This window comes from Onychomys torridus, chromosome 13 (assembly GCF_903995425.1).
Source record: "Onychomys torridus chromosome 13, mOncTor1.1, whole genome shotgun sequence".
NCBI classification, from domain to species: domain Eukaryota; kingdom Metazoa; phylum Chordata; class Mammalia; order Rodentia; family Cricetidae; genus Onychomys; species Onychomys torridus.
Window position 1 is genome coordinate 5,359,189 of NC_050455.1, and position 15,504 is coordinate 5,374,692.

General features: G+C 41.6%; 1 protein-coding gene across 3 annotated transcripts in view; it reads right to left on the bottom strand.

Annotated features, from left to right (window-relative positions):
* Positions 1 to 3,310: 3,310 nt before the first annotated feature.
* Positions 3,311 to 15,504, bottom strand: part of Ss18 (SS18 subunit of BAF chromatin remodeling complex) — a 69,550-nt gene continuing 57,356 nt past the window's right edge. For 2 of the 3 annotated variants that reach the window (XM_036204842.1, XM_036204843.1), the window contains 4 exons: positions 14,308 to 14,400; positions 13,508 to 13,633; positions 10,256 to 10,389; positions 3,311 to 5,017 (listed from right to left, as the gene is read on the bottom strand). In XM_036204842.1, the coding sequence (XP_036060735.1) occupies positions 4,991 to 5,017; positions 10,256 to 10,389; positions 13,508 to 13,633; positions 14,308 to 14,400 (380 nt within the window). In that variant the 3' untranslated portion in view covers positions 3,311 to 4,990. The remainder of the gene's footprint in view (positions 5,018 to 10,255; positions 10,390 to 13,507; positions 13,634 to 14,307; positions 14,401 to 15,504) is intronic. The other variant, XM_036204844.1, reaches the window with a different exon arrangement.

The following is a 15,504-nucleotide window of genomic DNA, read 5'->3' on the forward strand; positions in this document are numbered from 1 at the left end:
CCTCCTGTCACAGTCTCAGCCGTGAGCTGGAGAGAAGGCATCACAGAGTCCATTCTGGGGACCTGACCTGACTCTGCCTCTCAATGCTGCCCCCCCACCTACACACACACACACACACACACACACACACACACACACACACACACACACACCATGCATCAGGTTCCAACCAAGGAAAAACTGAAACGAGAAAATGGGAGAGCACATTCACACATGTGCTCAGCTTACATCCTACAGGCCTGAGTCACATGATGATGAGCGGAAATAATGGGGCAATCTTGTTAAAGATGAGAAAATAATAGTGGGAAGTCAATATTCTCTAGCAGGAACATGAATGATGGTAAGTCAGAATATTCTGGATTTCTTACTCACCTGTTAAAGCAATAATTTTATTTTGAAATGTACTGCCATGAAATGCCTCACAGTACGCTAACACAGTTAGTGATGCCATCTTACAAACAGAGCATTTCTGTCTCAGGACTTTCTCTGCCATAACCACAAGCAAAAGCAACTTGAGGAGGAAAGGGTTTGCTTCCCCTTCAACCAGCTGGCCACCATCCAGGGAAGTCAGAGAAAAACTTAATTCAGGGACCTGGAGGCAGGAGCTGATGCAGAGGCCGTGGAGGGTGCTGCTTGCTGGCTTGTGCCCGCCTGGCTCGCTCAGCCTGCTGTCTTACAGAACCCAGGACCACCAGCCGGGGTCATAGAGGCAGTTTCTCCGAGAGTCCCTCTTCCCAAACAACCCTAGCTTTATAACTCTATCACAATTACCCACATTCTCCAAATTCATAAATTATGGGGCTTTTCAGGAAAACATCACAATTCTTCAAAGACTAGTTTTTATTATGATTAGTTTTTTTAAGCGTATGTGTGCATGTCTGTATGAGTGAATGCCCTGTGCATATCGGTACACACTGAGACCAGACGACGTCAGATCCCTTAGAGTCAGTGATACAGACAGGTGGTTATGAACCACACGACAGGGAGGTTGGGAACCAAACCTGGGTCCTTTGGAAGAGCAGCAAGTGTTCTTGTTAAGCAGCCTTTCTGGCCCCAAAACATTAAAATTTTAAAACTTATTTACCCATAGAGGAACATGTGCACATTCATAACACAGGCATACACATGTGTTTATATAAATATATGTATATATGTAAAACAGTCCCCCTCACCCTGCTTACTGGATTCCACTGAACTAATAGAAATTATATTCTATCATCTTCTTTTGAGACTCGAACCAATAAACAATAAAACAAGATTTTCTATCTCAGACTAGGACTAATAAACAATAAAAAAGGATTTTCTATTGATTTCTTAATTTTTCCCCATGTAATTCAATAGAGGGCAGGTACAAAAAAAAAAAAAATCAAAGTGCTTCTCAATTTCAACAAGTAATACATTAATTAACATGTTCTAGACAGTCCATAGTAAATATCTGAATGATTCTTACTATAAGAAGCCAGTAACTTTTATCCAATAAAAAAATTCGGAGGAAAAGAAGACCTCCTCTCTGTGGCAATTAAGTAGTTCTATTTAAATGACTCTATTTAGTCTTTGAAATGGAATATTTAACATACCATACATATAATTAAATTATTAACAAAAGCAATAAAATGGAACCCAAATCACAAGACAATGACTTTTTTAATGAATGGCTAAACAGTTGGCTACTTGTATAGGAAAAAAAGTTAATGCCCTAAATCATAGCAAGTAAATTTTTAAGATGCAAGCAAATAGGATTACTTAATAAATTTGCTACAGGAAACCTTTAATATGGTGAAAGACATCATAATGCAAAGTTTTGAAAGTGACAGATAAAAAGATCTGTAAGACACCGAAGAGACAAAAGACCAACATATGCACAGAGCTAATGCCCAAGACATGAAGTGTGCATAGGCAGCCCAGAAGCACATACAAAGAACTCTGCTGCGCATTTTATGACAATTGTTTCTATAATAGTAAAAAAAAAAAATGAAAAGGAAAAGTAACTTAGAAAGGAGCATCCTAAATTCAAAACCAAGAAAGAGAAAAAAGACATTACAAAATGGCAAAGCACAATTCTTCTCTTGTTGAAAAGAAAATGAGAATATGTACTATGTATCTGCTGACTATGTCAAAACTCAAGCAGGGAAAACCTACCAGATCCTTAAAGATTATTTTTTATGGGATAAAGTTATATAAAACATCCACTGTTTGTAATTTGCTTGTTAATTTTTTATTTAATGTGGAAGGAAAGGCAGCCATCTGAACATACAGGTTCTGAGATGGTGTCTAACTGAACACTGCTATTGAAAGTAAAGAATTTCAGGAACAGAAGATTCCTCCAAATCGAGAAGTCACTCAGGTCCTTACTGAACTATTTATGAGCTACATAACAGTGTTTGCCTCTGCTTGTGAGATGGGGTACAGACATCGGAAGACCAGCCCTGACTGCGAGGTGGATAAACTAACTGGGTTACTGCACACAGGAGCACATGACCCCGCTCTGCAATCTGACTTGAACATTTATTAAAGCTCCAACAGTGTACCACCAAATGAAGCTACAGAATAATGCTAACAGTTGCACACAACAGAACTAGCACACTTGATTATTCTGAAAAGCCTTATCAATAACCACACTACTCCTGTTAGGATTTTATGGGATGCTATAATATTTATTCATTAGAATTCATTTGCTAACATGAAAATTTTACTTTTTTTCTGTATGAAAATGTCAACTTTGGTAGAAAAGCTACCGGTGAAGTTATTGTTCTTACTAGGTACCAAAGGAGTAAGGTAATCTTTGTCACCACCAATTAAAAACTTTTACGAAATAGGACTGTTATAAAACAATTAAACCTTGCAAATGCACCAGTCTCCAGGAGGAAAGTCCTGGAGGAAATTCTGCTTATTAAAATTGCAATTTTAGTTTCCATTAAAGGAGAATAAGACAACAGAAGATGGGATGGCAAGACAAATTATTTCTTAATGTCAGCTGAGCTCATTTCAAATGAGATAACGTATATCCACCAGGTTGGGATCAGCACAATTTTGTCTCCTCAACTCATTTATCTAATTCAGTCATCTTGATTATAGCCTCATGGACTTCATTTTCAGAGAAAGAATTCTGCAACAAACAGCCTACACAACACGCTGATTACTGAACAGTTAATTCTAATTAACTTGGGCATGGCAGGAGAATTTTGATCAAGTCCTAGAATACAAATATAGTCTATTCGTACTGGACGAACTTACATAAAAACCCAGAGTATGGTCTCCAGACAAAACAGTAGAGTCAAAGAGATCTAATTTAAAGAAACAAATGAGAAAATTAAAATCACAAATAATTTATTCTTTCGTTACAGTTGATACAGTTTTAAATAGCAACAAAGTACCCAGTGGTGGGGAGAACCTGGTACAGAAGCTATAAGCATTTCCATCACTGTAAGGCTTCCCATGCCTCAACTGTTCAGACTTGATGCCTACGTTCTGTGGACCAAGTTATTCTGACCTTAAAACACACACTCTCGCTTACACAGACACACGAGCCCCTCCTTTGATTACAGTATGTTGAGAACAGTGTGCTTTGCTTCTTGAATTTACAGCACCCTTCTGTTCTGTTTCCAGCTAGAAGTGGCAAAAACTAAGTCAATTACAGAGTATGTCATAGTCCCTGGACACAGACAACTGTGAGGACACAGCAACTTTGGGCTAGGTGTTTTCAAAGGATGCGTAAATAGATGTGTTTAGTAATCTCTCAGTGCATGCTTTCCTGACCAGTGCAATAGCCCAAATTTAGCTAAAATAACAAGTCTCAAATAATCATTATGTACGACATGCTTAAAAACAAGGAACCATAAAATGCAACCTCAAGGCTTTCCATACAGATGAAAAATGCCCCATCAAAAGCATTTTCGTGTTATAGTAACTAAGATGGAGAGAGGAACATGAAGGAGCCCCTTTACTTATATCCAATTAAGAAAGTTAAAATACAAGTGTGTAAAGTCTCCTGGACTTCTCTGAACCAATTTATTTACTGCTTATTTATTTATTGGTTCCATGAACCAATTATACTAACGTTAAAAAAAATAATATGATGAGATCACCACTGAGTCCTCTTTGGTGTGGTTCAAATGTGCTGACGGAACTCACTAAGCTCCCTGATTGCTCAACCAAGGTAAAAGCCAGTGCCTTTTTTCCTCTGCAGTTACTGCTGTATGAGAGAGAGGCTTCACACATCATCTACACAAACCTGCACATTCACAGACGCAACATAATTATTGCCTGCGTTTGAAAACAGTATAGAAATCATCTTTACAAAAAGGCTTTAATGCACAAAACTGGAAGGCTTTTAAAAAATGTCTTTGTACTCAAAAACTGTATCACAGTGCCCTTGCTAACCTGGTAGGTAAGAGAGATGTGACTTTCCTCTACGAACTAACAGTGCATGCGGTGTGCTTCTGTCCTCCCCTCACCCGGGTCTTCACAGAACACAACCACCAAGCATCTACCACACTCCACATTTACAGGGTTCTTGATTCTGCCCAGCGCGAAGTGTGCCGCCTTGCATATTCATCACATGAAATAAACATAATATACAAAATATTGCTGCTGTAAAAAGTGTACATTCCCCCCTTCCCCTTACAAAATAATCTGTGGAAAAGTATGAACCCCCTCAACCTTCGTAAACATACAAAGCTGCTGACACCTCTCAGTCTGTGACAGTCCATTTGGAACACAGTTCCGAAATCGCTGCAAATTACTTCCTGTCAATGCATTTTCTGTCCAATGTTGCCATCTAGAGTAGAACTTTGAAATCAGGTATATTTGGTAGCTACTGAGCCTTTAGAAACTAACCCACAAAGACTGCTGATAAAGCAGCCACTTATCCAAACATTTTCCCAAAAACCAGGCGGAATGGAAGGAGTCTTCACAAGGAGGTGTCCACAGTGCAGAAGTTGTGACAATATGGCTACTAATAGACACTGGCTATTGGAATGTAAGGACATTTTCACTGCTGGTAATTTCCATATTGTCCCTAAAAAAGAAATTTAAAAACAGAATTAGTTAAGAGCTTGACCTAAGTCAGTTTAAGACAGAAAATTACAAATGTAATTTGTAATGTCATGATATCAGGAAAGCAACTATACATCCAATAAGTTCAAATGTTTATGTATTAGGTATTATCACTCTAATTTTCCTGGTATTATATTCAATTGCAAATACACCTTACAGCCTAAATTATAGAAAGGATTAGTACTTCAGAGCTAGACCTGGTATCACATGCCTGTAACCCTAGGATTTGGGGGAGAGAGCGGGGGCAGAGTGAGCAGGTAGATCTAATGGCCAGTGTAGTCAAAATAAAGAGTTCTCGGTTCTATGAGAAACCCATGCACAGACCCCCACAGACTTGCATGCATATATATATATAACTAAAACATAAACATTTTTTAAATGTAACTGTTGGTCTCCCGTAGTTAACTGCCCCATGTTACAGAACCTAAGCTCAACACTGAACTCAAGTTCTAACTGCTGCTACCTTTATCCTTGCCTAAAAACAGAGACTTAGTTCCCTTCACCAAGGCAGGACATGAGAGAGTTTTCATAATGAGCAGGTGCCACGGTTTGTCTGCAAAAGCCACTGTGGAGGCCGAAGAGAACTGCTTCAGCCTAGAAGTCTGAGACCAAGACTATGGCGAAACCTTGTCTCAAAATAAGTGAGTTACCTTATTAATTGATTAACTGTAACACACCTAGTTTCAACATTGATGGGAAACATTCCCCTGTGCAGGTGTGATGTGAGATGCTAATGAAGAGAGTATATTGCACACAGTTGCTGGAAAGGAGACTGGTGAGAAGGCTCAGCTGACTTGCCAGGAAGCCTGAAGACTGAGTTCAGGATCCAAAGTTAGGAAAAGAAAATCACTCCCGCAATGGTCTGACTGCTACTGGTGCGCCATGGTGCTGGTGTGCACATGTGGGTGTGTACACACCAGTAAACGTTTAACAAGGTTTTTGTTTACACTTATCTTTAGGGAGTTCCTTTTCTATCTAGGAAAAGACCTTATTCATTTATTTCTGCTACATTCACTAACAGTTTCCAAAGGGCTCACCTAATTTGATTTTCATATCTGAGACTGCTGTCCTGTGTTGCCTGTGCAGTGGTCCTGAATACAACCCTTCTTGCATCTTGTGTGCCTGGTGTGTACAGGCCTGGTGTGTTTCAGGCCAGGAGGCAAACCTATCTATCTCCAATGGAAAAGCGCTCGGCTTTTTCCAACTGTTCCCAATGTCCTCTACTGCCCTCAGGGCGAACTCTGGAAAGGCATCACTTGGTCTGTTTTGTCACACTGAGTTGCCATCACCTACAAAGCAATGACACCTAGTAACTATCTAGAATTCCAGGACGCAGATGCAGGAGGGCAACAGTCCACCCCATCATGTGACCTCACACCTACCATGTGACCTCACACCTACCATGTGACTTCACACCTACCATGTGACTTCACACCTACCCTGTGACTTCACACCTACCGTGTGACTTCACACCTACCATGTGACCTCCACCCCATTATGTGACTTCACACCCACCATGTGACTTCACCCCACCATGTGACTTCACACCTAGGTATTTAGATGGAAAAAATAATAATAAATGTCTGTGTCCACAGGCTTAGAATTGGCTGTTCAGATACTTGAACTGAAACTGGATAAAAAGCCTTATCACAGAATACTTGTTAACTATAAAGAATTGTTTATAATCATAATATGAGCAAATACTAAAACAATCATGGCCAATAAAAGAAGACCAAGCTGAGTGAAGAAGGCCGGACCCACAGACAGAAGAACCGACTACCACAAGCTGTCCTCTGACCGCCACACATATGTGCACATACACACACGCAAAATAAATAAATAAAGTATGTAAAAAAGTAAAGGACAGCCGGGCAGTGGTAGAGCACGCCTGTGATCCCAGCTCTTGGAAGGCAGAGGCAGGGGGATCTCTGTGAGTTCCAGGCCAGCCTGGGCTACAGAGTGAGTTCCAGGAAAGGTGCAAAGCTACACAGAGAAACCCTGTGTAAAAAAAGAAAAAAAGAAAGAAAAAAAAAAAGTAAAGGAATCAGATACATGTAACTCTTCTACAGAGGCAAGAAGCCTATCGCCAGATGTCTGGGGGGTGGGTGCATCAGATGACACATAACTCTTCTCAGGGGGATGGAGGCAGCAGGTGGTTTTAAAGGCAGCACAGGAACTTTGGGGCACATTGAATATTTTGGTTTTGATGATGATTTCATAGGCATATACAGTTAAAATATATTAAACTGTACAATTTTAATGCGCGGTTTGTTAGATGTATACTATGTAAATTAAGCCACAAGAAAGCTTTTCTGTTTGTGTTTTTTGACACAGTCTGATGTAGATCAGGCATCCAACTTACTATGTACCCAAGGATGACCTTGAATTCCTGTCTCAATCTCCCAGTGCTCAGATAATAGCCATCAGTCACTACCCCTGGCTATTTCAAAATATAGAAAGGAAGACCACCTAATCCAACGACGAACATTCACAACTGCAGCCATCTGACAAAGCCAGTTGGGAGGGACTGCAGGTAGAGAGGAGAGTTCCAGGAGGAGGGGGCTGCAAACAAAATGGCTGTGAGGTAGCCAGGTGTGTATCAGAAAAAGCAAGAGGCCCATGTGATCCAAGAGGAAGGAGAGGGAGCAACTGGTGGTGTAAATACACAGTGCTGACCTGTGCAGCAGGGGACTGGAAACAAGTCATCCTTCCTGGGACCAATGCGAGGTGGAGCCTTAAACCTGTGATACTGAAGCCACCCCCGAGGGAAGGGCTCAGAATCTGGCTGCGGCTGCTGCTATCAAAAGATCACTCCAGGTCCTGTGGACAACAGCAGGATGGAGTCAGCTAAACTCAGGGGGCAAATGGGTGACAGCTGGGTACTGACTTGAGAAAGAGAAGGTTTTGAAAAACAGCTAGCTACTGGATATATTATTAAGAAAAACGTTATGAGATTTGTTACTTGGCTCAATGTTCAAATTACCAAAAGAGGGGTCTATAAGCTAAGGACGATTCAAGGTTGTCAACTCAAGGAACTGGTTACAGAGATGGAGACCATGAACCCACCATGAAGAAGTGTTCGTTCTCAGTTCACTGTAAATCTATCTGTCTGAACTACATAAACTGCCGGGACAATTCCGTCACTAATGGGCTGAGGATTTGCTTTGGTTCTCCTTCCTTCTTCCACCCTCGAAGATAAAAATAAAAATAAAGATAAAAATAAAAAAATCAGAGGCTGGACAGGCACAGCAGCCCACCTGGAACCCCAGAGCCAGAGGAACAGACATGGGATCCTACAGCGAGCTGGGTTTAAGTGAGAGACCCTGCCTCAGTGTAACAGCACACACGACTACACACCACACAAATTTTAAAATCCCAACAGACAACAAGTATAACACTGCTCAGTAACTTCCTCAAACACCTAAGCTCTCTGATCTGCAGGTCACAGATCAGCAGGTGTTGTGTGTGGCTTGTTCAATGACTTACTAAACAAACACCTACACTCTCTGATCCAGCAAGTCAGCTAGACTAAGAAGGAAGAGAAGTAGGTGAGTGATGTAGATGCACACTAATGACCCCAAAGTGTGAGATGGGAGCATGAGCCAAAGCTGAAAGAAGGAAGAGGGAGTCAGCCACTCGTCAGCCTCAGCATCCGGCTCCCTGCCCAGCATGTGGAGAACAACAACCACATGACTAGAGTCTCACCTTTTAACATGTGAATGTAGAGTTTAGAATCAATCAAGTTATATAACCAGATTTTTAGTTTTTAAAAAACTATCTTAAATGATGCGTGTGTTTCTGTGTGTGGGTCTCGGCACATGCATGCAGGGCCTGTGTGGCAGTGGGAAGGAATGCCCTGGAGCTGGAACACAGCTGGCGGTGAGCCATTGACTGGGTCCTCTGCCATTGCAGCAAGTGCTTCCACAGCTGAGTCATCTCCTAGTCCCTCGGCAGACCTTAACTAGTCAAGAGTAATTCTACTTTCCATACTCTGCTCGGCAGGTAAGAACACTGGCTGCTCTTCCAGAGGACCTGGGTTCAATCCCCGTGCTAACATGGCAGCTCCCAGCAGTCTTTAACTCAAGTTCCAGGGAACTGAGTGCATTCTTCTGACCTTCACAGGTACTGCACACACAGTGTGCACAGACACACACATGGGCGTGACACAATATAAGCCAAACAAATAAAGTGAAACATAATTTCTGTCTTCTCCTCCAACTCTGCTCGTCTTAAAAGCAGGCAGAGCTTACACCCCCTTCCCCATTCTGGGCTAGTCTCTGCACTCTGCACCTCACTAAAGAGAGAGTGTAAGCACAAGGGGGCTGGGGGTGTGACGGACGGACGGACGGACGGATGGACGGACAGATGGCAGGAAGTGCTGCCGGTGGCTCCACCACCAGCTAATGCAGCACCTGGGCTGTCCCTCAAATAAGAACATCCTCTCCAGTGGCCTCAGATCCCGCATTTAAAATATACACAGTGCCATGTTCAAAACTCCCCACTGTAGTACCTTACAAGTTGTAAAAATATCAAAATGTCCTTACCGCACAAACCTGAAACAGTCCGTGGCCAATAAACTATTCCTGTAACAAGTGAGTGAGAACAGGGGCATGCATGCCTAAGTGCCTAAGACACACACTGCAAGGCTGAGAAGTTTGGTTAAAAAGAAAAAAAATGTAGATGAGTACTACTAGGTCTCAGGGACCCTTATCTCAGGATAAGATACACTTCAACATTTGAAATCTAAGGGCAGAGAGAAACACTTGGTGACAGACACGTGGGGAAAGCTCACGTGCAGGGCAGTTCAACGCAAAGAGCTCTGACAGCAAGGGTACACGTGCCAGGTGAGCTCACTGGGAGCGAGAAGAGCGCAGGCCAGGAGCACTCTCAACAAACAGGAGGGCAGCAGAGAAACACAGGCGGACCCAAGGACGAGCAACTGTGACTGAACTGTCAGATGACATTCTAAATACTTTAAAGTATTTGTACTGTTTGGAGTGGGATATTGGCTAGCAAACAAGATGGGGTGGGGTATGTGTAATGGCCTATGCCTGAAATTCCAGTTCCTGGTGGCTGGATCTGGAGTTGAAAACCAGTTTGGGCAACATAGTGAAATCTTAACTGAAAAATCAGTAAAACAAATGCAAGAGTCCATGCACATGAAGAACAATGTGGTGAAGCCACAGTGGCACCCACTCACCTGGTCGTACCCATAAGGCCTCTGCTGGGGTGGCTGGGGTGGTCCCGGCTGTGCTGCTCTGTAGCCTCCATACTGCTGACCTTGACCCTGAGGATAATTAGGATACTGAGGACCTGGACCGCCCTGAGAAGGACCTGCAAGATAGTTAATACCAGCAAACGCTCAGGTAAAGCTATACTGAGTCTTCACAATTTCACAAGGATTTCAAATGAGATGTCACATCTTGTGTCTAAACTAAAAAGGACAGTTTAGTTTGACTTTCTCAGGATGTGTTGTGAAATAAATGTTAATGGTTGTAGAAGTGAAAACACTGGAATGCTGCTTCAATGAAATAAGTATGCTAAATGTACACATTGGGGGCTGGTAACACAGACTCAAGAAGCAATAAACCAGAGCAACTCCATGATAATAACAAAGTTAATCTCTGCATCTATCTGTGTTTAACCAGTATAACTAAGAAGCTGGTCCAAATAATGACATAATTTCTGAATAAGTTGGGGAACTAATGACATTTCTAACTGTGTGCCTAAATTCACATTTGAAATCATCAAAATGGTAGGATTACAACAGCATCAACAAACTTATCTCCACAGTATTTTAAAACAAAAACAAAGACTCAAAAAGCCACAAGCTGTATATGAAAAAAGTTGATTAATTAAAAAGTTCCACTCTGAAAGCTGGAACCAGGACTCAGCAGTTCAGAGCTCTGTCTGCTCTTGTAGAGGACCCGGGTTTGTTTCCCAGTACCCACATGAGAGCTCACAACCATCTGTAACTCCAATTCTGAGGGATCCCATGCCCTCTTCAAACTTCCTGAAACAGCAGACATACATGGTACACATTCACACATGCAGGCAAAACACTCATCCCCATGTAATCAGACACACACATAGTGCACATATATGCAGGCAAAACACTCATCCCCATGTAATCAGACACACACATAGTGCACATATATGCAGGCAAAACACTCATCCCCATGTAATCAGACACACATATGCAGGCGAAACACTCATCCCCATGTAATACAACTAAGTTTTAGAAGAAAATTACACTCTGAGAATCAATCACTGTTAACACCTTAACTTTATCTATAAACCAGGTAAGACCCAGAAACGCCAGGGACTGACTCCGCCTGCTGAGCAGGTGCTCTACTTGAGAAACTCAACTAGTGACTCCGGGGAAGGTTTTCTCAAGCGGAAGCTGACAGCTTGGACACTTCAATGTCATTTCCCACAGCCACTTGAAACCTACCATAGAGGGTTGGGGATTCAGCTCAATGGTAGAGCACTTGCCTAGCAAGTACAAGGCCCTGGGTTCAATCCTCAGCTCAAAAAACAAAAACCAAAACCAAAACCAAAACCTACCATAGAAACAGTGACTGTAGAGAATCTCAGAAGAGAACCATCAATTTTCAACCTCAAATACATTCTTTGAGATTATTCAATTATTGAATATTCAGTAATTAAACTCTGCATTAGAAGATAGTCTGACCATGGGGCCTATAGGGTGCACAATGGGGAAGGTGTCCTCTAGGGTTCCTGGTACTCAACTAAACAGTATTTAGTGAAAACTCTTCTGTCTCCTCCCAGTGAAAACTATTTTTCACAAGTCAGTATATTTAACTGATTTAGTGACATCAAACTTGTTCTCATACAATTGCAATAAAATTTATTTGACATACAAAAGTCATGAAAAGCCCGGGCAGTAGTAGTGCCTTTAATGCCTAGGGAGGCAGAGCCAGGCAGATCTCTATGAGTTCGAGGCCAGCCTGGTCTACAGAGCGGGCCCCAGGACAGGCGCAAAACTACACAGAGAAACCCTGTCTGGAGAGAAAAAAAAGAAAAAAAGAAAAGGAAAAAAAGTTATGAAAAGGAAATGCCATTGAGGAAGGGCTCTAACTTCTCGTCATAAGCAAAGCTGGTGCCAGAAAACAGAACACACCAACAGTCCAAAGTAATTACTCAGGAGAAAAGAGAACTTGTTAGCACTGGGAAGCAGCTGCTGGGCACCATGCACACACCTCATTCTCTACATGCAAAATGGTGGAAGTAGCCTAGCCTACATTTAAGACACACACAGACAGATAACCAAATAATATAATTTAAGGTCCAATTACTGAAAGTTCTAATAGACTTTTTGGTGTTGCAAGTATTAGAGATTAAATCCAGGGCCCTGTGCACACAAGGCAGAGGAAGTGGACAGAGTTATGACTAGTTCATAGGAAACACCCTGTACTTCCCTAAACTCGGTATGATGCACAAATTCAGTCAATATGCTCCCTCAGATGCGGGCAGTGCTTCTAACTACAATGACATATTGTCTTTATGGATGCTGAGTAAGCTTCCCTTTGCACTAAAGAGGTAATTTTATATACCTCTTTATATATATATATATATATATATATATATATATATATATATATATAGTAACAGTTTATAGTAACAGTTACTTGTGTACCTACTTATCATTTATCTAAGCTCATACAAAGCTAATTCCTGTTCATACATGTCAAACAGACACACAAATTCATTCTTGTTTTTAAAGTAACTGCCACCTTACCGCTAAACAATAAACCATCTTTAGTCTGTAGTTCTTTCTGAATGGATTATTAGTTTATCTAAGGAGAACACCTGCATGTTTGTGTCTGTGATTACGGTGTGTGTTCACATGTCTGTGGATACTCATGCTAAGTCTCTGCTTTCTTTTTTGAGACAGACTCTCACTGGCTGATGCCCCAGGTAAAACTAACTGGCCAGCAATGCTGCCCAAGCGACCCTCCTATCCCTGCCGCTCCAGTGCTGTGACTAAAGATGTGTACCCTTAGGTAGGTGGGTACTGGGAATCTGACTCAGGTCCTCATGCTTGTGTGGTAAATACTTTGACCAACTCATTTATTTCCCCATGCATTTAAATGGAATAATCTAAACAAACACGTAATAGTAGACGAGGCTAAAAGAATGCTTATAAAAATATAAGGACTGGAGAGACAGATGATGAAGTGGGCAAGGGCACTTCCACCACCAGACCTGACCACCTGAGTTCAATTTCCAGGCCACACACGGTGGAAAGAAGGGACTCCTATAGGTTATCCTCTGACTTAGACACATGCACTGTGTTCCAAGTATATACACATATACAAAATAAATGCTTAAGAGCTAAAATAAAATGGAAGTTAAATACCACTTGTGTATTTTAGAAAAACCACCATGACCCCCTTGTGGTGGGGAAGCAGAATAAAGTATCTCTCACCATAGCCCTGCTGCTGCTGCCCTGGGTACTGCTGCTGCCCTGGGTACTGCTGCTGCTGGGGCGGGTAGCCTTGCTGTGGAGGTGGTCCTTGGTAAGCGTCCTGCTGTTGGCCGTACTGTGAGTTTCCTACAGGACGGAGAGAGGAGGATAAAGCACTGAGAAGTCTGCCTAGGGAACGCTGGGGTTTCCCTCTCAGATGCACAGCCAACAGTACAACAACAAAATGAAATGCCATACTGATTTTTAAAGTTAACAAAACAAAGGAAAACTCAAACCAAACAGAAGGATTTCGGCCAAACAAACTGCAGTTAAAGCCAACTGTGCAAGGCTGGACTGCAGCTCTGTCAGCGTCGCTGCCACACGAGCATCAGTCCTAAGATCAAGACTACGCTAAATAAAATAAAAAAGACAAAATTAAAGACAGCTACGAGAGCACACACTAGCTACACAACACCAGCAAGCTGTTCCCTAGAGGCACTATGCTGAGATGTAGTAATACACAAATACAAACACACACGGGGGAGGGGGAGGGGGCCGATGGATTTATGTTCAAAGGGGAAATTTCCACGGAGCAAAAAAGCATTTTTAAATGTTTTAGTCTTTTTACTGCTGTTAGAAATGACACATCGTGGTTACATTCTAAATATCTGTAAGGCTGTTTGGGGGGCCCTGAAATTTCCCAGAAAGCCAGCAACTAGTACTCTACAAGAGCTTTGCATGGGAAGACACTGTCCTATGCAAGAACTGCCATTCCTGTAGAAGGGGTGTGCATGTGTATGTGTGTGAAGGTATATAGATACCTCCTTCGTAGTAATGTTGTGAGGAATCCTCATAAGGCCTATCGTAGCCTTGTTCAGGATACGACGGTTGCTGATAACCGTAATCATTATGACCTACATCAATTCGACAAGAGACAGGAAGAAACGTTAATGGCCACTGAGTGAAAACCCTACAATTAAACTTTAAAGATAAAACTGAAGAAAAAAAAAAAGAAAGAAAAAGATGGAAATACATAAGAAAATTTTAATTGCATTAGCAAGTATTTACCAACGTGAATGCTTTCACAGTGTGATAACACACACACTTTTTCAAAGCAAAGAGCAATAGTTTTAGAAATGTTACACTCGTTCTCTTAACTTTGATAACCCTCACTGAGGGCAAAAACCAAAAACAAAAACCTTATATTCTACTTTTAAAAAGAAAATGAGAACATTTAGGCCTCTCGCATGTGAGTAAATCAAGCTAAATCAGAATGAACATTATACAATTATAGTATTTTATCAAACCCCTGTTCTGCTGGTCACCATTTCCACAGCATATACTAAAAACAACACAAATTATATAAGAGGTCCTTAAGTTTTTCCCCTGAAAGAAGATGAAGTGAGTTTTTAACACTCTAAAATTTTACTGCATCAAGTACAAGTGTTTTACACAGTATTTTCAGATGCAAGAAAAAAAAATTAAGATAGGGTCTCTCACTCCGGCTTCTTTGAACTCTATGTAAATCAGACTGGCCTTAAACTCACGGGGTCCACCTGCCTGAGCAGCACAAGCAGAAAATGTATTTCTCGATGCTGTCACTTCAGGCATCTCTAGAAGTATTTCTAGAGTATCCTGAATAGAAAAGTTCATAAAATTTGTAATTTCTGAGTTAGAGAACACCTTAAGGTTTTTTGTCTGTTTGGTTGGTTGGTTTTTCGAGACAGGGTTTCTCTGTGTAGCTTTGCGCCTTTCCTGGATCTCACTCTGTAGCCCAGGATGGCCTTGAACTCACAGAGATCTGCCTGCCTCTACCTCCTGAGTGCTGGGACTAAAGAACACCTTAAGTTTTATGACACAGTAACTTTTCACTGGTAGACTAGATTATTTTCTCATTCTTTGAAGTTTCACTTTTCGGTTGCTAGAACATGGCACTAACGTTCTGAGAATACCTAGTCAGGAGGAAGGGCTATAGTTACACTCACTGTGTTAAGATTTGAAGCCCCCAAGCCACTTGA